Below are 24574 nucleotides of genomic sequence, written 5' to 3'. Positions count from 1 at the left end.
GCTCAGCAAGCACTACCTTCTTATGGATTTCATTTCAATTCAAATGAATTTTTCTATAAAAAAATAAAACTTTTTATCTGTTATCTGATGACAAAAAACAAAAAGTAAGTTTAAAAAAAGAGCTATCATACCTTAGCATAAATAACACATTAGATATTTATCTGTGTGAGTGTGATGGTGTAAGTATTAATAAATTAACATATACCATTCTTTCCTAAAAAGACATAAATTGACTAAAATTACATAGCCACAGAATCTGAATTGATCAATGGCTGGTGTTCCAAAAATAGAGCTCATTAGGATAAGTAAACACTCATATATAAAAACATACATATATATTTTCACATACACATATGTATGTGTGCATGTGTATTTAAAAGACAGATATTACAAGGCAGTATAGAAAATTATCACACAGCAGCTTCAAAGGTCTGTGATTTCCTTGGTATGAATGCTCCTTCTAACAACACAAATCAAAAGCTATCTACCACTTAAGTCAATAAATATTCAGTACATCCAAGAGATTTTCTGCCTTGCCCACAATTTAAAAGGAAGGATTTAAACCTGGATTTACCTATTTCAAGTGTGATATTAAATTCATTATGGCATACAAATAAATACTCTAAAGGATCACAATATCACAAAATAAAAATGCTAAATTTGGAAAAACTTTAAAAAACAACAATAATACTAGTGCTGGACATATATAGTAAGTGCTTAAATTATTTTTTGATAAAATTTCATAAAAATTCTACATGTCACACAAATACTAGGAAAATTAAGAGTCAAGTCTAAATCCAACTAAATAAGTTCAGAATTAGTACAGAATTTAGCCTGAAAATTTCCAATTTAAAAGAATATTCCCATAAGACACTGAAATGCTACAATATGATAGCTCATTATCAAACTACAATTAAATATGTAAGTATATTGTAAATATATTTCTCGTATGTGTATGTGAGTGTGAGTGTGTGTGTTTGTGCATGCATGTATGATAGAAGTGTTAAAAGTAGAATCTAAGAAGAAACATAATATGTATACTTATGCCTATTCAATCAATCAATATCTATTAAGCAGCTACTCTATTGTAGGCAATACTAAATGATAAAAGTGATTAGCATTATAAATCATTCTGACAAACATGGCAGAAAATTCTGGCAGCAAAACCAAGGAGATATCAATCACGTGCCTAAAATAGGGGGATTATTATTTGGCCAGGAGAAAGAAACAGAGTGATTTCTAAATATGTACTTCTTTATTGTCTTTCTAGTCAGCTCCTTCTAAAACTGAAAACACACGTTAAAGGGGTTTGGATCCTTTATTAAAGAAGGGAAATAACTTGGGATAATTCATTTACAAAAGAAATGAGTACAAAAAGGGAGGAAAATACAGTGACTGTCTAAAAGGATAATATTATAAGGATAACCACTACAAACAATAAATAGAAATAAGGAAGGCAGTAATTCATAACCTTTTTTATTGCCTTATTTCCAGGGAAGTTTCATAGAATGTCACTTTCCCCCTCCCAATACCTGTATGGGAGCTCTTTGATTAAAGTGTTTCTACACTCATGAAAAGGGATCATTACTTGTTTGCCATTAAAAACATGAATACCAGAAAAAGACTTTTGAAAAAATATGGCTGAACCACAAGACACATAAATGGAGTTGTGCCCTTAAGCAGCAAGAAGTAAAATATAAATGACTGAAATAGAAAAAGCCTTTAAGGCATATTATTAATAGCAAAGGCTAAAAAAAGAACGCTTCCAGAGTATTTCTAACATATTCCTAGGCCAACCATAAGATTATGTAATGTCAGATTATGGAATACCAGCCCAATGGGAGGATATTTAGGACTTTCTCTGTGAGAGTGGCAATAGGGATTGCTTAGTTGTTTTAGCAGCTGGGAGAGTATGAGAATCCCACTTCAGTCCTTGCTCAACAATTGAAATGTGAACCCAATTCAAGAGTATATTGATTAGAGTTTAGTAGGATAGGGCAGGGGTATTCTGTCATACCAAATTTTTAGAGGAACTGTCAATTTCCAAAGTAAAAAAAACATTTTTCATTTTGTCATGGGATTGAATAGCTCAAAAAACTTTCCTCAAAGATGTTGTACAATTAACCATTTACTTTAGCAGCAGATTTATACAAATTTATATAAATCCTTAACAAAGAATTTATAGAAACAAAACAATTACAATACATTTCTCCAGAAAATTCAATAAAGGCATACAATGATTTAATGAAACTCTATTATTTGTTGTTTTCCAGTCTTCCTACACCCTGTTCACCTCAACAGTCTGTGATCAATTAACACTGGTCTATTTGAACAAAAATAATCATCTCCTAAATATGGTCTCACCATTTGTTCTTTATGACTAGAATTCTCTCCATTCTCATCTCCAAATATGAGCTTCTCTGGCTTCTTTTAAATTCCTGCTAAAAATCTCATCTTCTGCAAAGAGCCTGTCCCTATCCTCTGTAATGCAAGCAGTCCCTTGCCTTAGTTGATTATGTTCAACTTATCCTAGCATATGTTGTTTTTATATACTTGTTTGACTGTTGTCTTCCCCATTAGACTGAGAGTTGTTTGATAGCAGAGATTGTTTTTTGTCTTTGTATCCCCACTGCTTAGGACAGTGCTTGGCACATAGTAAGCACTTAATAAATGTTTATGACTTACTGACTGACTGCTGATGCAGAAAAAAAAATGCAGCAGCAGAAATTTTTAGGGTCAACAACTGAAATGTTAGGAAACTTAAATGTAAGGAAACTGGGAAAACAACCTTTTGGGAATATATTCCAGTTCATTAGAGGAATTCCTGTATGCAATTGTGCTGATAAGAGTTTATATAGTTTAAGGGAATTAGATTAGCACAACTCATTTCAATAACTCAGAAAAATCTGTTTTTTCCTACCCTTAGTAAAAAGTATTCTATGGCCAAGATAAACATGATTATTTTATAGTATAGTAATCTATTTTGCAAAAGAAGATTCCCAAAATAAATGTATAAATGTCCTTCATCCTAGCATAACCCAGAAAGAAATGAACAGAAGGAATTATTGAAAAGAAAAGGGAAGCCAAATAAATTATATACAATTTAAACAAAAGTCTAATCCAAGCAATTGATAAAAAGCTCATGATGTGCTAAGTACTTCAGGATTGTTTTAATTCTACTTCCAAATAAATTCTCATGTATTCAAAAAAAGCTTATGTCAACAAAGTTTCAAATTACGCTTTGTCTCAAGGTATCTTTGAAAGGAGACCAGTTAGCAAATTTTACATCAATTTTTTATTACAATAAATTTTCTACCATTAATTTATAGGCTGTTTTCCTCATTTCAAACTGGTGTGTGTGTGTGTGTGTGTGTGTGTGCGTGTGAGAGAGAGAGAGAAACAGAGAGAGCGCACGCATGCACGTGCGCATGTTGGGAAAGGTTAAGATGAAGCTATAAGTTTAAGTTGCATGCTATAACATTAAATGTTTTATAAATAACCAAATCAATAGCACGTATTTACAGCTAAATGTAAAGAAAATGAAGAAAATTAAAGCAATAAAAGTGCCTAAATATGTGATAAATAGTACTAACTTGTCAAGCAAGTATTTGCCTCCAATATTTAAGAGAAAACAAGTATCAAGAATCTAAGTGAGCAATTAGACTATTTTAATGAAAAGTAAATAAAGAATAATAACATTAGCATTTACAGTGCCTATTACATGCCTGGCACTGTGCTAAACATTTTACAAATGTTATCTCTTTTGATCTTCACAACAATCTTGGGAGGTAGGTACTATTATTATCTCTATTTTTCAGATGAGGAAACTAAAATAGACAAGAGGACTGGGTCACAAAGTAAGTAAGTGTATGAGGCTAGAAACAGATTTAGGTTTTCCTGACTCCAGACCTAGTGGTCTAAACATTGCATTTTCAGCTGCCACTTTTTCCTGCCGTACATGACAAAATAAAATTGCACAAGACTTCACTGTCAAGTTTGCCAATTTCTATTTCTGGAATCTGGATCTTGAAATTTGCTATCAGACATAATTGTGGCTAAATAACTCCAGCAGAAATAGCTACTTTATCTGTCTATGTGCAAAATGTCAAAGTTTCATAATCTAAGAACAAGAAGCAGAATTTAGGATTTCTGGCTATGGCTAAACTTGATATAACCATCCAAACATAGTTCAAGACCAATCAACTGAACATCAGGTAAGTCTGTTTGGCTTAAATCTGACATTTTAGATCTAAAAGGAAGATTGCTACCATTCTATGTTCCAGAAACAGCATGTAGTTTCTAATGATTTGATAAAGAATGCTAAATAAGAATAAAAGATTCTGACATCTGAAGATATAAATAATGAAGATTAACTTTTCTTGGAAAAATAGCAATTTCCTTTCTTGGGGGGATAGAGGAGTAGAGGAGAATAAAGGAATAAAGAAATCTCTAGGAGGAATAATTAATGAGATAACACATGCACTGGCAACCCAAGGACACAAGTATTCTGGTGTTTTGTTATTTTTAGTGGGGAGATGGGAAAGACCTGGGTCGGAAATAATAGCTACTATTCATAGCATAGAAGTTAATATTCATCTTGCATTTGGTATAAAAATGTCTATTCTCTTTCTCAACTCTGATTTAACATAATCTCCCCATTTTGTTTTCCTGAAAAAAAGCTGAAGAAGTTTGGGATAGGATGGAATTCAAGGATCTCAGGTGATTACGAGGAAAGAGATTAGCATGGTCAAAGTTCTTCCATATGCCCCAGATTCAGGGAAGTAGACAATTAATACTGGTAAAAAAATGAAAAAAATGGGGTGAAGTAATCTCCCTAAAAAGTTAAAAAAAATTCAGTCAAAAGGTTTACACACCAACTGAAATATTTTTCTTTGTTCAGTTGAGGGCAATACCTGCAGTAGAATTGAAGGCAAACTGTATGGCTATCTCTAGCCTCTCTGGACTTTCTGGAAAAGCAAACTAAGTGCAAATGTAGCTTTCAGTATAAACTTCCAGAATTTGGATTTCTAATTGAGTCTTTCTGCTTCTGGTTTGCTGCATAGATGAACTCTACTGGTACACAAAACAATACTGTGTTTTTCTTCAGTTTACTCCATTGTGATTCATCTTTTCTGCAACTTTGTGGCGATTACTTCTTGTTACTGTTCATTTTTCAGTCATGTTTGACTCTTCATCATCCCATTCTGGGGCTTTTTTGGCAAAAGATACTGGACTAGTTTGTTATTTCCTTCTACAGCTCATTTTATAGATGAGGAAATTGAGGTAAACAGCTAGTAAATGTCTGAAGCTAGAAGTTAGAACTAAGGAAGATGAAATCTGACATAAGGTGTTCCACTCCCTGTACTACCTGAATACCCAGGTAGTTACTAAAACTGCCTAAATTAGGAGAGTGCTTGAAAGCTGCCACTAAAGGTTTTCTTAGTTTTCTCCTAAGGACACAACATTACTCTTCTACAATGGTCCCAGGTTGATTTTATGGGGGATTTTTTCCCTCTCTAACTCTGCAGCTTGGGAACATCTCAACTCTCTAGGAGATATTTTTAAAGGGGAAGGGGATGGGAAAAAGAAAAACAACCACCGTTTTTGAAACTTACCAGCTCTGATGTGATGCCAAAAATTGAGTATGATCTATTAAATCCAATGCAACACTGCTTTGTTTGATGAGGCTTTAAAATAATTGGTTTATAAAGTTACTATCAAGGTAACTGAGATTCTATATCCATAACAGAGGTATAACTTTACAAAGCTAATGATTGGGGTGACTCATATATTTTGCTGTTTGTTTTTATCTACCTAATGACAATAATAATATCATCCTGTATTTATACAGTGCCTTGAAGCTAAGAAACACAACAGGCTTTGAGAGAAGAGCTTATTAAACTTTATAAAGCCCTGTTAAGGCATGTGGTGAGTCAGTGTGTTTTTTTTTTCAAATGAAGAAATTGAGGCAGGGAGTAAGTTTGCCAAAGTTACATAAAATAATAGGATGTTGGAGCAAAAAGACTTTAAAAATTTGCTGATCTAATTCACTCTTCTTATAGATGAAGAAACTGAAAAATAAAGTGAGCCAGTCTAAAATCACATGGGAATTAATGGTAAAGCAGGAATGATTCCATGATTCATGGTATTGTCTAGTTTTGTTGGAGTCTTAGCAGTTCAAGATAAAAAAGCCTGTCTCCTGCTCTGATCCTATAGATCATTCTTAATGTCTTAAAATGGTAAATGGTTTTTAATGAATAATTTGTTAGATTTAATGATTTTAATGTATTCTAACTGGGATTTTTAATCTAGTAATTTGGCCAAGGCTAATTGAGAATTGATCAACTTTTTATAAACAGAAAATGTTCAGAAATGTATTTCTACAAAGCAAAATAGAACTAACATATAGTATCCCTAAAACTATAAGTCAAATGTGTTGGTTCATTTTGTTTAACTATGCTTTATTTTAAAAGGATGGCTCTAGGGGGAGGAAGAGACAGAGATGTTCTTTTTATTTTCCCTTATGTTTTCCTACATCAATACAATATTTAAAAAAGTAAAACTACAAGTCATGCTGATTCTCTCTGTTTACTGCCATCTCCATCTGGGTGATCAAGTACATTAGCGCCAAATCTGGCAAGCTGAAGCAAGCAAACGTTTATAAGACTCAGGTATGCTCCTGTTGTTGAAATACAAACAGGATCAACATGGGGCAAGTCTAATTAAAACAGAGAAAAGCAGGTGTTTATATAAAAAGATAAATTTTACTAGCAAGACTTCTTATTTCCACTGTTTGGATCTGCACACATACATTGTATCTAGGATATACTAGGACATATTCAACATATATAGGACTGCTTGCCATCTAGGGGAGGGGGTGGAGGGTGGGAGGGAAAAATTGGAACAGAAGTGAGTGCAAGGGATAATGTTGTAAAATAATTACCCTGGCATGGATTCTGTCAATAAAAAGTTACTATAATTAAAAAAAAAAAAAAAAAAAAAGAAAGAAAGAAAAAAAAAAGACTTCTTATTTCCTATCTACACCATCAGTACCACTCACTGGAAACAAGGAAAGTAGAATGATGATAGCTTAAATTTTCTTTTTTAAAATTTAAAAGGATTTTACTTAAAAGTATAAGGTGAATATTTGACTTGAATCTGAACATTTCCTCATCTACAAAAAGAAAGATTTGTTCTAAATGATTTCTAAATTCCTCATATTCTCATTCCATAATTCCCAGAGCCAAAGAATTAACTCAATACTTCCACCCTAGGGAGAAGCTTGAACAGCTTAAAAGAAAAAGGAGACCACTTTTTAAAAGATGCATAGAGGTATCAGAATTTTATTCAGCTCCATGTAAAATTCTGTCAGTCTTTTTAGAATTAAGCTAAGGCCCCAGGTATGACCCTTGTATTCTCTCAGAACAAAAACATAGTTCCCATGGCTACAGATCACATTCCTGTCCCTGGCCCTAGCCCTGCATCTATCTCATAAACATGTGCCACAGGTCACAGAAGTGACCAAACAGTCCAAACGTTACCGCCATTATTTGAACTACATCTCAGATATTACATTCTATTCTCAGCAAGTGAGTTGTGGTTCTGAGAGGCAAAATAAAGTATGATCCTTCACTTTTTTTTAACAACTGGAAAAACTGAGATTTGGAGAAATTTTTCTCTCTCTTTGTCTCTCTATTATCTATCCATCTATCTAGATATAGATCTATCTACACACACACACACACACACACACACACACACACACACCAGTCATTATTGGAATTTTTAATTCTTAAAACCACACTCAACCTTCAAGCATTAGTAAGATTTATTCAGTTAACATCTCTTAAATTTTTTGCTCTGCTCTAATAGGATCAACATGTTCTACAAGGGAAAAGCCGAGGGTAGAGGAGGTGAAAGAGAAGGACAATAGTGTTGAATTTTTACATTTTATAAACATGTACTAAACAAATACTACAGAGTTTTACAGGTTCAAAAGAAAAAAAAAAACAAACAAAACCTAAATCAAACATGTCTCACTTCTGATCAAGAACCAATAAGAAAGAATCCTTAAAAAGAAAAGCTATAAACAAGGAATAAGTTACTGACGTTTTTATATTAAGTATTTCCTAGGGCTTTGGACAAGCTGACCCAGTTTCTGAGATGAAGTTTAGGTAAATAAGGTGTTTGTTTGTTTTTTCAAGAGGGAAAGAACCAAATACAAGAAGAATACTTATTTGTAGCTTAATATTTTTATTTAATAAATTAAGTTGCTCTAACATTTAGTGTTCATGAGATTTTACTTTCATAAACAGTTTCTCTCTCTCTCTCTCCCTCTCTCTTGCTCCTTCCCCATATATACATATATATATAATATGTGTGTGTGCGTATATATATGTATATATACACACATACATACACACATATACATATTATATGCTTACAAATATATATCTGTACAATAATTTTTTAAAAACAAAAATATAGTTTGGCAATTTAGGGATGATCCTCTTGAGTATCATCAAGATAGATACAAAGTGCCCTTATGAACTCTACAAAAGCACTTTCCTCACTTGGCTGTTCTGCAAACATTGAAATATCAGTAAGCAGTTCATAAGAGGTGGATTTAAACCCAAGACTTAAAAACTATAAAAGTAGGTCACAGAGGTAACTTTTTGACACCCAAGAATATAGATTTACATAAATTATTATTCAAATGTTCTATATGTTAAATACATCGTAAAAGTAAATTCTGAAATTATCAATGTTTTCTAAAAGGAATACTGGGTTAGAAAGTAAAAAAACCTTTGATTTAGGTCCAGCTCTGCAAGTCTGATGAGAAGCTATGTGACTATGGGCAATTCATTGAACCTTTCTACATTTCAGTTTATTTCTGATGAAATGGTAATAAAATTTGAAAAATCTAATTCACATGGTTCTTTAAAAAGCACTTTGTAACATTAAAATAGCATATATAAATATGAACTGGCATGAGATAATCTAATCTAATTTATGAATTGATGATAATAATTGCTAGCATTTATTTAGCGCTATGTGACAGGCACTGTGACAGGCATTTTACAAATATACTTGACTTAAAAACACACATTTTATATTCCAATCCTGTATATGCTCAGAAATAATTTAACTTAATAAGAAAAAGAATTCATTCTAGAGCATCAGAATTCAAAAAGGGAAAAACTATCACAAATAATGTAATTTTAGTAGGTTTTCAAATAATTCATTTGAGTAGGTTTAATTGAAGAAAAAAAAATTTAAATAACATCTATGAAAAGAAAGACATTTCAGACATGAGACCCTTTCCTAGAAAGTCTTATTTAGAAGGATTAGAAAAAAGAATTATGTTGAATAAAAATTGAGTAATTACTATCACATACAGGAGTTTAGAGGAAACATTAATAAAATGAAAATGACCTAAAGTAATAAAAATGTGTATTGTGACTAAAAATCAAGTTAGTTAAGATTTAAGTTTAGTTTACCTAAGGCAGATGAAAAACAACAACAACAAAGCAATAATTAATTTAAAAGAACAATTTCAATAATTGAAACAAAGGAAATCCTTTCTCTTGGAATTGCCTTCAAAAATCCTAAAGATCCTTCCCAAATTATTCATAATTTCTTATCTTTAAACTTCTGAGGGCATGAGGAAAAAAAGCTGTAATACTGCTGCAAAAACTTTAGTTCAATAGATCACTTACTTCAGAATAAGCAAGGGTGATATGTTCATATATTCCTTGGTGATGGTGAATTGCATCTTCTAAATCTTGCAGTTCAGAAGGAAGCTCTACCTCACCACAGGCTTTGCACCATGAATCTACGTTGCTCATGTACTAAAAATTAAAAAAATATATAGATTACCTTTACCCATTATATCTTAAAACTATTTAGAAATATACATTTTGAAAACAATTTATAAGGAAGAACAATTAATAGAAGAATTATGTCAAGAAAGAATTATTTATTTAAAATACAATCTAAATGGTTAATAAGCTTTAAGGAGCAATGAAATGAAATGAAAAGTCCTCCCTCTGAAATGAAAAGTCCTTAATCCACTATATTCTTACGTGCACAGAGCAGAGCTCCAATAGTTATCATCAATTTTCACCAAAGTCAAGGTTCCAAAACAGCTTAAATTCCTGCACCACTTTTAGCCCTATTTTTCCTCTCTAAGATTTAACAACTATTAGAAAAATAAAAACAGCCATTTACCTAACATTAACAAGAAGGGTCTGCTTAATTTTTCTACCCACTATAAAAGCAGTGAGCAGAAAGACTAAAATAAAACCACAGAGAAAACTGAACTTTTCAACTGAGGATGTTGAATCAGGGAGAGAGATAGGGCATATGGAAGCAGTGAAATCATTGGAGTCCTAACCTAATTTGCATGTAAACTAGAATGTCTTAGCTACGCTAAACAGTTTAGAGAATATCAACTGCAATCTCCAGCAGTTGAAAGTCATTCCAATCTCTCTAGTTTTTTCCTGCCTTATTTCCCTATTGTTAATCAAACAGCCGATAAATCACTGCCAATTTTCTCATGAGATGGTCTACTAGAATCTATGACAATAAAGTGTCTTAAGACGTGCACACAGCAGAAGGTCCAATTAAGAAACCAATTCAATTAAGTTAAAGAGACAAACTTTTTTTTAATCTGTTTTAAGTTCTTTTATATTCTTTTTCTAAGACATTTTCCTAAATATCAGGAAAAGCAAAGATGACTAGTTATTATGAATAAAGGAAAGAAGCATTTACTGAAGGCCCTAATTATGTACAAAGCACTGTGTTAATATACTTGCTGGAAAGCCATTGGCACAGTAGATAAAGTTCTGGGCCCGAAGTCAAAAACACTCATCTTCCCAAGTTAAAATCTCACCTCAGATATTAGCTGTGTGACCCTGGGCAAGGTATTTAACTCTGCCTCAGTTTTCTCATCTGTAAAATGAGGTGGAAAAGGAATAAACTACTCCAGTAGCCTTTCCAAGAAAATAAATGGGATAATAGACAAAAATGAAATGACTAAACATCAACAACAATTTATTTGCCAGTCAGGAAATTTTACTATATGCCTTTCAAAATGTAGCATGAATAATCTTTTTTTCCACCATGACTCTATATTGCTCATGTAACAAAAAAGTAAAATGATAATAATGAAATTTATTTTTCTTACTTATAATAACTTAAACTAGCACATTTTCAATGCACACTTTGAAAAATAGACTAGAAGAGGAATTAAGTAGTAATTATAATTCCTTAAAAAACAGACAAGATATTTGGAATTCTCAAAGTAACATCAATTGTAATTCAGTGTTTCCAGGAAAATCCAATTCAACTGAAAAAGCATTAATTCAGTGTTTTTTTGTGTGTAAAGCGCTGTGCTAGGTTCTGGGGTGACAAAGGTAAGAACAAAGAAATCTTTTCTTTCACGAATCCTATAATCTTTTAGGATAGGAAGAAGAATACAACATTTAATCAGATCAATAAAATACAATTTGAGGAGTGAGATACTCAAAGGCTTTTGACAGGAGATGGCTAGAATCAAACATACATTAGAAACTAAATATCTTAAAAATGGAAGGACCTTTTAAAAAGTATGTTTAAAAAAAAAAAAGACTTTCCAGTCTCCTTTACACTTTAACTCTGAAGGGCTCTATAATTGGCCTTGCTATTCCTATGAACAGGATAAACTACATCCCATTCCCATACTTCTTTATTGACTGTCTCTCATCCCTGGAATGTTCTCATACTTTATCTCTGCTTTCTGGATTATTTTTTTTTCTATAATTTTGTGTCTATAATGTTGCCCTAGGATCCAAATCTACAGAAATCATATGTATTAGTATAAGAATCTAAATCTCTTCATCAAGTCATAAGTATTGAAAAAAATAATCTGGGGATCACCTGGGAGAACAGTTGAATGGCTCTATAATAATTTACTGAAATGCCTTGGGAGAGCTAATGGACACACAGGACAATTTCAAGTGAATATATATTCTAAACTATGTTCATATCTATCATATAATCTCAATAAATGAACATATTTCAGAAAATGTTGGGTTTAGGGGGTATTTGATAGGTGCAATAAGGATTTTTTTTTTAAACTACATTTGAAAAGATAAAGAGGGTCAGGTTTACAAAATTGGAGAATAATAATAATGATAAATACATAGCAAGCAGCAAAAGAGAAATTTAATAATTAATTAGCAGGTTTATTTTCTCTCCATCTGTTAGAAGACTAAGGGCCACTAAGCTGTAAAGCACCCTCTTACTTTTCTGCCTCACTACTACCCACAGTTATTCAGATATAGTTCATATATGCTTCACAACTACTTAATCATATAGCCACCTAGCCCTACCCTATGATATAGCTTATGCTTAGCACACATAATTGATTTCATTTTGATGAAATTATAAATTTTCTAATATGTGACAGAGGAAGTTTCACTCAAGATAATAAAAGCCCTATCTCCCCACTCCATTGTAAGTGGGGAATTTAACAGATTCTTGGTCAAAATGAACTCATAAACTTTGGTACAGACTGTCTCTTTGCTGTTGGTTCTTTCTTTTCTCTTCCTACTTAAGGGGGGAAAAGCATTCTCCATTTAGTCTTTTTCAGAGTATGATGTTCAGTTCTGAGAAGCACAATTTTTGTTTTATTGCTATTCAATCATTTCACTTGTATCTGACTCTTTGTGACCTCATTTGGACTCTTCATGGAAAAGAGAGTGGAGTAGTTTGCTATTTCCCTATTCAGCTCATTTTAAAGATGTAGAAACAGGTAATTTTCTTCTTTTTTTCAGAGTTGATTTTGTTTTGAGAACTGACAAGCTAAATTTAAGTTCACCAATTCTGCTGACATTAAAAAAAGAAACTAACTTAGTTGTGTTGAACAATTTTCACTTTTTGTTTTTTTCATTTTATTTCTTTCTCCTTTAATTTTCATTATTTCCTCTTTTTGTGCCTTTTGAGGGAGTTTTTGTTTTAATTTTTGAAATTCTATATTAAAGTTGATGAATCTACCTTTTCTTTTATCTTAATATATGCTTTCAGAAAAATAATTTTTTTCTTTGAGAATTGTTTTGAACATATCAACCGTATCCCCCAAGTTCTGTGTATGTTGTATTTTTTTATTCTTTTACACAGTTATAATTATTTATATAATTTATTCTTTAACCCACCTAGCAAAATATCTGAATATGCCACCTAGAGGACACATGATAAATGTTAATAATCTAAAATTTTAACCTATTAATTTGAATATTGCTTGTTCATTCATGAGGACTATGAACATAGTTTAAAACAAAGTTTACTTATTTCCCTAACTGCCTTCCTGGAAATGAAAAAGCACATTGTAGACTTCATTCATTCATAAAAACTTTATACTAAAATGCTCTCTAAAATTTTTTTAGTATTTTATTTAGTATCCAAAGAATTACAGAGTAGGAAGGAACACAAACAAGCAATATATTTGTTACTTGAAAAATAATCTCTGTATAACATATCTAAGAAATTATCTATTTTTTTTTCTTAAAGACTTCCAATGGGGGAGATCCCACCAACTTCCCAGGAAACCTATTCCAATTCTATATAGTTGTAATCATTAGGAAATTTTCTCTTACATCAAGACTAAATTCTTCTCTTAAAGATTTCCAAACAGTTACTAATTATTCTTTGTGGGGTTATAAAGGGCAGGTTTAATCTCTCCTTTACCAAACAAACATACAAGTATTGGAAATTTCCATCATAACTTCACTGAGCTTTTTTTTTTTTTTTCTTTTGGGGTGATCTTCAAACTAAATGTATCTAATTCCTTCAACTAACATGGCTATCCTCTTAAATCTCTCCAAATTATCAATGTCCTTAGAATACTGTGCTCAAAAGCAAAACCAGTATTTTATTTGTAGCCTAATAAAGACTGAAATGATACAATGGGACTCTCATTTCCTTATTCCTTGAAGTCTTCTCTTAATGTAATCCAAAATGAGGTTAATTTTTTTTTGGTCACTTTATCACCATATGATTTTATATTGATCTCACAGTTTAAGACCTTTCTCAGACAAACTACTACTTAGCTGTACTTCCTCCATCATAATCACATGAACTTTGCATTTACCTCTAATAATTTTGACTTAATATGCTATCCTGTTGAGATTTTTTGCATAATAAGTATTATTAAGGGCTTATGGTACTGAAAATAAAAATAGACAAAATTTCCTTGTTCTTGGCAATGAAAGCAAAGGCAATTAAAAAGCAACTCTCTTGGGGAAAGCTAGGTGATGCAGTGAATAGAGCACCAACCCTGAAGTCAGGAAGACCTGAGTTCAAATGTGACGTCAGATCCTTAGCACTTCCTAGCTGTGTGATCCTGGACAAGTCATTTGACCCCAATTGCCTCAAAAAACAAACAAACAAACAAACAAAACAAATGTTTTTTCTTGGTTACCAATTATTGTCACCCCGTCCACTCTACTCTTCAGCAAATAAAGTAATAGCATTGATATATGATTCATGTAAATATGAATTTGGCCTCGATTCTTGCTACTTTCTGGCAAGTATTGGTATTCTTTAATTAAGCCCCCATGGTACCTCTGCTCTGGATTAACTTATTTTACTGTGTTTTTTTGGAAGTGTGTGTGTGTGTGTGTGTGTGTGTGTGTGTGTTTCTCTTTACACATTTTTAGCAAAATATTACTGTGTGAGTATATTTCTGTATTATTCCAAAATTGATGTGAACACAGATTAAACTCTCTAGTTTGTACTTTCCATTATATGAAAACACCCAAATATATATATTTTTTTAATTCTAAGGAACTCATGTCACATTTAGAATATTTTCCACTTCTACTGAGCAATTTATTCTGTGTGAATTCCTCAGGTCTACATAGATCATTTTACATTGAGATTGTTCCCATTAAGTGACATTTTACATTAAGTGACAATTACAATGCAAGAAACTATGTTCTTTTCATTTGTTTCTTCTGCTACTAAGCAGAAATAGCTGTACTAGTTAGACTAGAGAATCCCCACTCACAGCTTTTTCATGCAAGCTGCTATGAGTACTTCTGCCCAAAGTAAGTCAATCTTCTTTCCAGCTTTTTATTTGGACTGTGATAACTGAGATCACTGCTAATTAGTTTCTTGTGCAACATCTATTTTAGTGGCTTCCTGAAACCTTATGCAAACCCAGGCCTTTATCTATTTATATTGATTTCAGCACTCTTTTACAAAGAATAGTCTCAGATTAGATTTGTTTTGGAAGTCAGTGGGAGCAATGATGCCTCTTAAAACCGTGCTTTCCCCTTCCTTTTCCCCCCAATATTACTTCTTCACAAGAAATATGAAAATTTCTTCTTAGAAAAGTAAATTAACTAACTTTATTTCTTATCACATTCATTACTAAGAGTTTCATACTTCTGAGATGACACTTTACATTTGAATGTAATGAGTCAAATTTATCTATTAAAAAGTGCTTCACTTAAAATATTCTCCTTTGAGTCAGAGAACATCTCAATAAGGTAGGCATTTTGTGAATCATTATGACCATTTTATAAATGAGAACAGTGATCTCATAGTTCCTCAGGTAAAAGGAAAGCAAAATCCTTGAACCAAGGATTTCTGATTCCATATAACAAATAGATCCACTGCACCATCCATGTATAAAGTCTGACTCATTCCTTCAGAACATTCATTTATTGTTCCTCATAGCATAGACAAAGGAATATGTATGGAAGGAGAGAATCCGTTAAAAAAAACTTTTAAAAAATTTAAATCCAGCCCCCCAGAAGAGGTTTTCTTTAAACCAAGTATATTGAAAAAACCCATAAACCACCCAAAAAAAAAAAAATAAAAAAAGAAAGAAAGAAAAACAACAATTTATGGTCACACTAAAGATATCTAAGAACAAATAAAAAATGAAGCAAATATCTAATTCACATAGAATGAAAATGAACTTACATTTATGTAGAGTTTTAATTTTAAAAATTATTTCACTTTAATTAATGAACTTCAAAACAACTACATAAAGCAGGCATTACTTTTACTGAGCCATTTTACAAAGGAAGAGAATAAGGCTCTGAGAATTTAACTGGTTTGTCCAAGGTTATAGATTCACCGAGTAAGTCATGTTCAAGACCTAAACCCAAAGCTTTTGATCTGAATAATTTGTTCTTTACATTTAATCCTCCCCCCCAAAAAAATTCTCAGGATGACTGTCTCTTACAGCAGCATGGTCACATTGACTATATATTTTGAGCTCTAATTAGTGGAATAAAAAAATAAAACACATGTGGTTACAATCTATACATATACTGACCTTTTCAGCCTTCTGGTGAAAGATGGAGGACATGTCCAGTAAGGTGCTTCGTTCATCTAAGGCTGCAGCAAAAGCCTTCCACTCTTGCTCCAGCTGATTGGCAATCTGCTTAATCTGCTGAGAAGCATAATGGCCAGACTCTACCAAGCGATTTGCTACTGACATGATGCGGTTTATGTTTACATACACATTCTACAGAAGGGGGGAAGAATAGGATCCATTAGAATGGGACAAACAAAAGACACTTCCTTCTAAGAAATCCAGATGGTTTTCCCCCAAACCCAACCCACTCATCCAAGTATCAGGTGTATAATAGAAGAATCACCTGATATACATTATTTTCTGTCTAAATTTCAATAAAATATTGTCATTAATTTCTATATTTAAAACTATAAAATTAAAAATCAGCTGGGTTGAAAGGCATAATTGTTAAGTAGACAGCAATCACACACACATATGTGCACATATAAATATAATATTACTCATTCTTTGGCCTTGAGTACTGAACACCATCCAGATGGCAAACTCAGTGAGAAGTAGTCCCACAGAGCTGAAGAAACCTGATGTTTCAGATTCTAACGAGAACCCAGAAACTGAAAATCTTTACTTAGCAACCAAAGGCTATTTGTTGTCACACAAGCTCTCCATTCTGGGCAAGCTTAAGCAGCTTCATGGGGACAGGGAGAATGTGTTCTGAGAAAGAGAACTCTAATTTCTCCCAAGATACAAAACTGAGAAAAGAAACATAAAAAACCCTATTTGTTTTCTAATTCTAAGTCTATTGTTAGAATTTTTGTCTTTGGGTTAAACTGGATTTATTGTCAGAATGTGGGAATGAGGTGGGGAGGGAACAAAGCAATTTTTTTTTTTTTTTTTTTTAAAAGACAAAGGTTCATAATCTTTTTTAGGTCAAGGCTTCTTTGGCAGTCTGGTGGAATTGATGGGCATCTTCTCAGTACAGTGTTTTTAGATAGTCACAGTCACAGAAAAAACCAACTGTATTGAAATACAATTATCAAATTAAAAAAAAAATTCTAGATACCTTTAAGAGTCCAGGTTAAGAACCCCAGATTATAAATATATATTTTTAAAATTAAGAAAAAAATTTAATATTAATTTTTACTGATAAAATCATTCCTATAAAGCACAGAACACTATAATCATTAAAAATGAAGGTGACCCTAGGACAATGTAGATGAATTACAATATATTTACAAAGATAAGTTGCTTACAAGAAGAAGAAAAGATATCAATATTCCTCCTTACTAAATGAATGCAAGTAACTTGAAGCAGTGATTGTGTTACTTTTGTCTTTGTATCCCTAGTACTAGCATCATGCCTTCCATACAGTAGGTGCTTAATAAACATTTGATAAATTGAAAATACATCCATCAATATATGATCAAAAGAGAAGGCAGTCTAGTCATGTGGTAAGAGGGAAGGAAAAGAGACCCCAGAGATGAGAGAGGAACACATAGAAGCAAGGACTGATAGAAAACTAGGAGATCATTCAAGAAGGATTCATGAATGACCATGGACAAACATCACACAGGATAAAGAAGGTTTATAACATTTAAAAGAGTATATTCACATTAGCAGCGATCAGGAATATACTCAAGTATTTAAATATATTTGTTTAATATTTTAATAGTTTCCATATATGAACTAGATATATATTTAGAAAAGCACTTGGAACCACTCAATCTATTAATGTCATTAAGTATGACTGAAGAGTAAATAAAATTAAGCCACTCGTGAACTAGTTTTACTAACTTTAAAATTCAATAAAGCAAATTTCTAAATGCTTAAGTCTTACAGTACTTTTTAATGGGGCTTTCTGCTTTGTTTATTTAGCATACTTTAAGTCAAGTGATAATAAAACTGCCATATACATTACTTTTCTGTCAAAGGTTGTCTAGCAGGTGGTTTTGAAAAGTACAGAAATATTTCTGGATTTAAGAATGATGTAACAGTTTGGAGCAGCTGCATTATGTATTTGCTGGGTCCCATTCATAAGAATTGCTGATATTGACGTCTCCCTCTCCTTAATTTTATGGGCACTTTAACCATTTGGCATTTAATTTGATCATTTATTATTTCCTATGTATTAATTTCATCTCCCTAAAGGAATGACTTCCTTTAGCACCTCTGTTTCTTATTATGTTTCTTAATACCTAGCACAACGAAGGAGACAAGAAAAAACTTCATAAATAATTTCTAGATTGACTCATTCAACTAACATTCATAAAATATTCACCATGGGTGTAGTGCTGCTATGAGGCAAAATTGAAATAGTCCCTGTTTTCAAAGAGTTTACATGCAATGACGTGATTTAAAAAAAAGTGTGCCCTGACTAGTCAGGTGGCACAGTGAATGGTGCACATAAGCCTAGAGTCAGAAAATGCTGAATTCAAATTTGACTACGAACAGGTAATATTGTGATAATGGGCAAGTTACAACTTTTGTCTACCTCAGTTTCCTTTTAAAATGGGGATAAATAATAGCACCTACAGCTTTTGAGAGAATCAAATAAGATAATATTTGTAAAGCCTTTGACACGTTGCTGGTACAAAGCAAATCTTTTCTTTCTCCTTTGCCTTTTTTCTATCCTTCTCTTCTTCCCTTTCTTCCTATCTTCTTTCTTTTCTTTCTACCTATCTTCCTTCCTTTATTCCTACCTTTTTCCCTTCCTTCCTTCCTTTCAATTATGTTTCCTTGTGCTATAAAGAGGTTTTTGCCTTGCTATTCTTTAGAATTGAGAGACTCAGACTTGTTTTCAATAGCCATTTTGAAAGACTGTGAAATTCCAAGGAAAAGTTGATGTCTTGATATTTTGCCACATATTTTGAGAATTTTACCTATAAAATAATTATCTAATACACCACTGAGTTACTTAGGTATTGTTATAGGGAACTAACTACACTGGATTGATTGGAACTTTTTATTTCTTTTAAGCACATGGAAGAATGTCAAGGGATTCCAAGAAACCAAAATCATCATATATGTTTGGGTCACAGCATAGTCTTATGCCATTCTGACATTTAAAGCTTGTAAATTTGACTGGTTTGATATTAAGATTCTCCCCTCCCTCCCATAGAGCAATGTATAGATTTAATGCTGAAAAGGACCATCATACTGTTTTATGTTTGTCATTGAAGCCTCAATGTTTCATAGTATTTAATACATAATAGGTATTTAATGCTTAGTGAATAAATAAATATCATCTAGTCCTATTCATTTATTTTATAGATGAATAAATTGAACTCCAGTGAAATTAAATTGTTCATGGTCATCCAGACCATATGTCTTATCAGCAGAAAATGAAGCCTATTATAAAATTAGAATTTTATAGATTCCGTTTTCATCTTAAAAGGAGAAAAGTGGTATTGCATTCTTCATGTGGAGATGGGAATGGGTATGAAAAAAACAAAGTTTCTGATTCCTTTTTTAAAGGGAGTGTGGGGTTGGGGCAGACAGGCAAAAGGGTACCTGGGCTAGAGTGGAGATATTTCTAAACTCATACTGTGAGAGACTTCTCTCCCAGTCATTCAGTTTTGCAGTTTATACAACTTGTTTTCCTGTGATTGTCTTTAAAAAAAAAATCTGATTTGCAGAGGAAAGATGACAAATGAGAGATTTCTTTTAATTAAGAAAGAACAGAGTATATAACAGATATATTAAATGTACCTCTTTGGATTAGCTAACGTCCTAGAAACATCAAGTTCGAGTTAGGATGATAGCAAGATGCTTTTCTAAGAAGTGGCTACAAAAACTGAATGTTTCAAAAATCTTATCTTGATTCTTCTTTATTCATTTCTTTGTCTATAAGAAAATAAACACATACTCCAAAGTTGGCCCTAGTCTAGACATTCTAGAGACACTACAAGATGAAATGGACAATATACTTTCCTAAAGTTCATTCTACTGGCATTCTTTGCTCTCTTAATACTATTCTGAGCCAAGACTAGACCAACTTCCTACAGATACTGGGAGCTAAGGCTGGGGAAAGTAGAAGCACGTGTCCATGTGACTTTTTATTCATACAAGTTTTTTTTAAAAAATTAATATAAATGTAAGTAAACTGAGGGAACTAATATTTTGGGAAACATTAATTGTCTACTATAAAAGTAAGAAGCTCTGTCTTTTTCCTTCGAGGATTATATTTACACAGATATTTAGATGGTATATCTTTCTTCTCAAGCATTTCATGAAATATATTCTTTCAGACAAAGCTCATATAATACAAATACATAGAGAACAATTACATTTCATAACATTTTTGGAAAATCACTATTTTAATATCCTGGGATTATATGTATCTATATAATGGAAAGATTTGAGTTCTTGATAATAAACATGTATTTATAATTTGTGTGAACAGAATATGTAGGCCATATTTCTTCACTTTGCTCTCTCCAATTTAAACTTCATTCCCTATTTAATAAATACTTCTCATATCATTTGCCAAGATTATTTAATACTTTAGTGAGATGCTTATGAAAATAACTAATAATACTAGAAGGTTTTTTATTTTTGCATAATGCAGAGATTGTGGTACATAAAAATTAATTTGCCACTGCCAAGTCACATAGGCATCCTAATCATGATGGGATCAAATTAAGTCTGTAGATGTTATACTGAGACACAGGAAAAGAGAGAAAAGAGCTATTTTTGATTCTCATTAACATTCTATAAATTTTTAATTTTGTTAAAGTTCGAAAGGCAAATAAGTGCTTAACTGGCAAAAGACACCAAATAAAATAATGACATATCACTAGTTCAATACTGCACTCCTCACAGTTTCCATATGTTCTAGCCATTCTCAAGCACTATCTAGTTCTGATTTCTCTAAATATTAATAAAGTTCTTAAATGCTTCATAACAAGTCTTTTATGATTCAGAGATATGGTCATATTTATTCATTTTCTCTTTCCCTAATTTTAATGAAAGATAATACTCCACAAAATATGATTTTATCACTTCTTAGCTCTAAAATCTTCACTAGCTCTTTAATGCCTATAGGATAAATTCATAGAAATTTACTGTACACAAACAATGCATGTGATATATAACAGTAGTGTAAACTCAAATAGAAACAAGGGCCACCAAACTATATATAAAGATACCTATGGCCCATATATTGAGTTGGAAAAACACATATTAATAAAATCTATATCTTATTGTAGTTTGATTTATTTTGTTAAATATTTCCTGATAAAATTTTAATCTAGTTCCCTGCATGTATGATACTTCTGATTTATTGAACAAAGTCTTAAACTTCTAGTCAGGAGACCTAAATTCAAATTCTACCTCAAACTGTAGGCAAATCACTTAACTTCTCAAAAATCTCCATCTCATCTATAAAATGGGAAAAAAAGAACAAAAGAGAACAGAGTGATTCTCAGCGCAAGCTTATTGAATGATTCTCCTGGAAAAATTGGAGGGAAAAAAGAGAAGGGAAGGGAAACAAATTTCATTATTTTCACTATACTGCCAAACAATCCTTGAAAGGAGCAAACTATAAAAGAAAAGCATGACACTTCTGCATATTTTTTCTTTGAATTCAATGGTGTTCTTCAATAATATTGAAAACAGATATGGTCAATTGAAGAATTGATGGAAAGAGGGCCTCAGAGACCTGAAGGCAGATCAAATAAGCCCAAGAGGGTAGCAAGTTTAATGCACAAATTTATAGTAGCTGGGAGTTATGATAAGATGATAAGCAGCCACAGGCTAGCTGTCAGCTCAACACTTCTTGCCTTGGGCAGAATTTCTGGAAAACCTCAAAGAGGGAATCCCATCTATGAGGACATTTTGAGGGGGAAAAAAAAACAGAAAGAGACTGGAAGAGAGTCATTTTCTTTCAGGACTAGAGGTTTAAACATGTTGCGAGAGCATCTGGATTGTGGGGCTCAATACTGCAACATTATACCATGTAATGATAGAACAGGGACAATTCTAATTTTTTCTGACCAAAGGAGTTCCCATTGAGATAACTCAGATATAAAGACTGGGACTTACCAAAAGGGCAAATCATAGCCTGCTATGATTCTCTGGGTAGGGCTAGAGTAGTAAGGCTGCGTCTGTCAAGTCCCAGAACAGCAGACACTGAGGGAATGAACTGCTCTGAATCACAAGGGCCTATTCCAAGGCCTAATCCCATTAGCACTGGTAGAGATTACTGATTATCATGGCAAAACCTGGGCAGTCCAAGACAAGCATTCTAAATATAACAAATATTGCAGGCATCCTCTACCTAATTTTGATTATTTACTAGTAAATAATGAATGTTGCTTAAATTAAATCCCTACAAAGGGACAGGATAGATATTTAATCAATCAAAGGAGCAGGTAATTTTCAGAATGCGGATCCAGAATGGACCCAATTCTTTTTGGAAGATTTCTCTTCTGGACCATTAGAGACTAATCCACTGCATTGTTCAGTCCTATGTAGTATGTGCCCAAATGGTGTTTTTCCTAAAATGAGATGTCCCTGTGCCTTTTATAGGGCAGTCTGCCAAATCAATGATATTTTCTTATTATAAAAAGGATTCATAAAATCTATGAAGAGTGGTCATTGTATTTAGGGGAGAAAAAACATATTAGTCTTTGTCTTATTTATTCCTTTCATCTACAGACTCAAGTCTTTGCCCCTACACCACAAATCCTATCATCTTTTTTAAAAAGGAAGCTCTTCAATCTTTAATAGACATTAGCTGTTACACCTTTGAAAACATGATGATCAAGCATAAGTCTAACTTTTCAAACTCCTAGGCAATTCTTACAAAGACCTCTGTGAATAAATATTTATAGGTAGCTTAAGTCAGTCACAGGTAGCACATTTTATAGCAAAAGGAACTTTATATTCAGAACTTGTCTCATATTAAAAAAAAGGAAGCAAAATAAAGAAAGCAAATACTCTTTGGCTTTGGAAAGTAGGATAATAGGTTTAGAGGCGAAATGATCTTAGAGATCAACTAGTACCATCTTCTCATTTTATAGATTAATACTTGCCTAAAGTCAAATAAGTATTAAGTGACAAAGTGGGAATCTGAATCTAGGTCCTTAGATGTTAAATCTAATGTTGATTGCACTGCCTTCTCACACAAAACCTTCTATCATGGGACTTTTGCATTGGCTTTATCTCATACCTACAATGCATTTTTCTTCATCTCTATCTCTTGGAATTCTTCAGTTCCTTCAAGACATTGCTCAAGTACTACCAACTTTATGAAGTCTTTCCTGATCTTCATAAACCCTCCTCCCCAAAATATTTTGTATTTATTTTGCACATATGCAAGAGATAAATATATTTATAAGCCTTTACACTATTACACTATCAGTCCCTCTAAAAGGCAGGATTTGTTCTTCTTTCATCCTTATGTTCCCAGAGCTTAATATATATGGCAATGTCTGCCCATATTTTTGTGATTCTTCTTCTTCTCTCCTGCATTTTTTCCCCCAAAAGAAATCTGAACAGACAATTCTAGTCCTCTCCTTCATTTTGAATGTAAAGTTAAGAGATGACGGCCAGCTGGCATTTATAATACAACTTCATCCTTTTGCTATTTTAGCAAATCTTTTATTCTATCCAAACTCTCGTCATTTTAGCCAACAAAAATTAAACTGGGAAATTACCTTTAGCTTCTATCTTCATGTTACTTCAATGCCCTGCTTCAATTCAGATATTAAAGACTGTTTCAATGTGGCTAATCTCTCAACCACAGAAGAAAATTCTCTACCATCAAATATGCTCTTGTTAGAATTACTCCTAAGAAAAATCTAGTATTTCTTAGCTTTCAATGAAACAGTTCTAGTAGCTTAGGTCTTTCTAGAAATGACTATATTCTCCTTCAAAAATAATTTTAAGTTTAGTCTACCTATTTGTAGGATTATTTCTGAAAAGCAATTCATGTCTTTTTGTGATTCACCAATGTAATATTCATACAAAGATTCCTCAGGTTCAAGATATTTATCTTGTGAATCAGGTGAATGTTGCTGATGTTAGATGAATTTTTGGATAATAGTTTAACCTAGACCTTTACTCTATGAATGATTCCACAACAGTCAATCTACTAAACTAATTAATTGCTCTAATTCAGCAGTTTTTAACCTGAAGGTCTATGAATTTGTTTTCTTTTTAAAAATAATTTGAAAACTGTATCTTATATAATTGGTGTCCTTTGTATTCCTAAATATTTTATTGTATTCATTTAAAAACATTCTGAGAAGGTGTACATAAGCT

At 32.4% G+C, this 24574-nt stretch overlaps 1 protein-coding gene across 5 annotated transcripts in view; it reads right to left on the bottom strand.

Moving 5' to 3' along the window:
* TRIO (trio Rho guanine nucleotide exchange factor) overlaps positions 1–24574 on the bottom strand; it is a 276800-nt gene that overhangs the window by 237227 nt on the left and 14999 nt on the right. For all 5 annotated transcript variants that reach the window (XM_031946133.1, XM_031946134.1, XM_031946135.1 and 2 more), the window contains exons 5-6: positions 16331–16522; positions 9720–9851 (exon numbers count right to left, since the gene is read on the bottom strand). In XM_031946133.1, the coding sequence (XP_031801993.1) occupies positions 9720–9851; positions 16331–16522 (324 nt within the window). The remainder of the gene's footprint in view (positions 1–9719; positions 9852–16330; positions 16523–24574) is intronic.

The sequence above is a fragment of the Sarcophilus harrisii genome, chromosome 1 (genome assembly GCF_902635505.1).
Source record: "Sarcophilus harrisii chromosome 1, mSarHar1.11, whole genome shotgun sequence".
Taxonomy (NCBI): Eukaryota; Metazoa; Chordata; class Mammalia; order Dasyuromorphia; family Dasyuridae; genus Sarcophilus; species Sarcophilus harrisii.
This window is presented reverse-complemented; position numbering and strand designations above follow the sequence as displayed.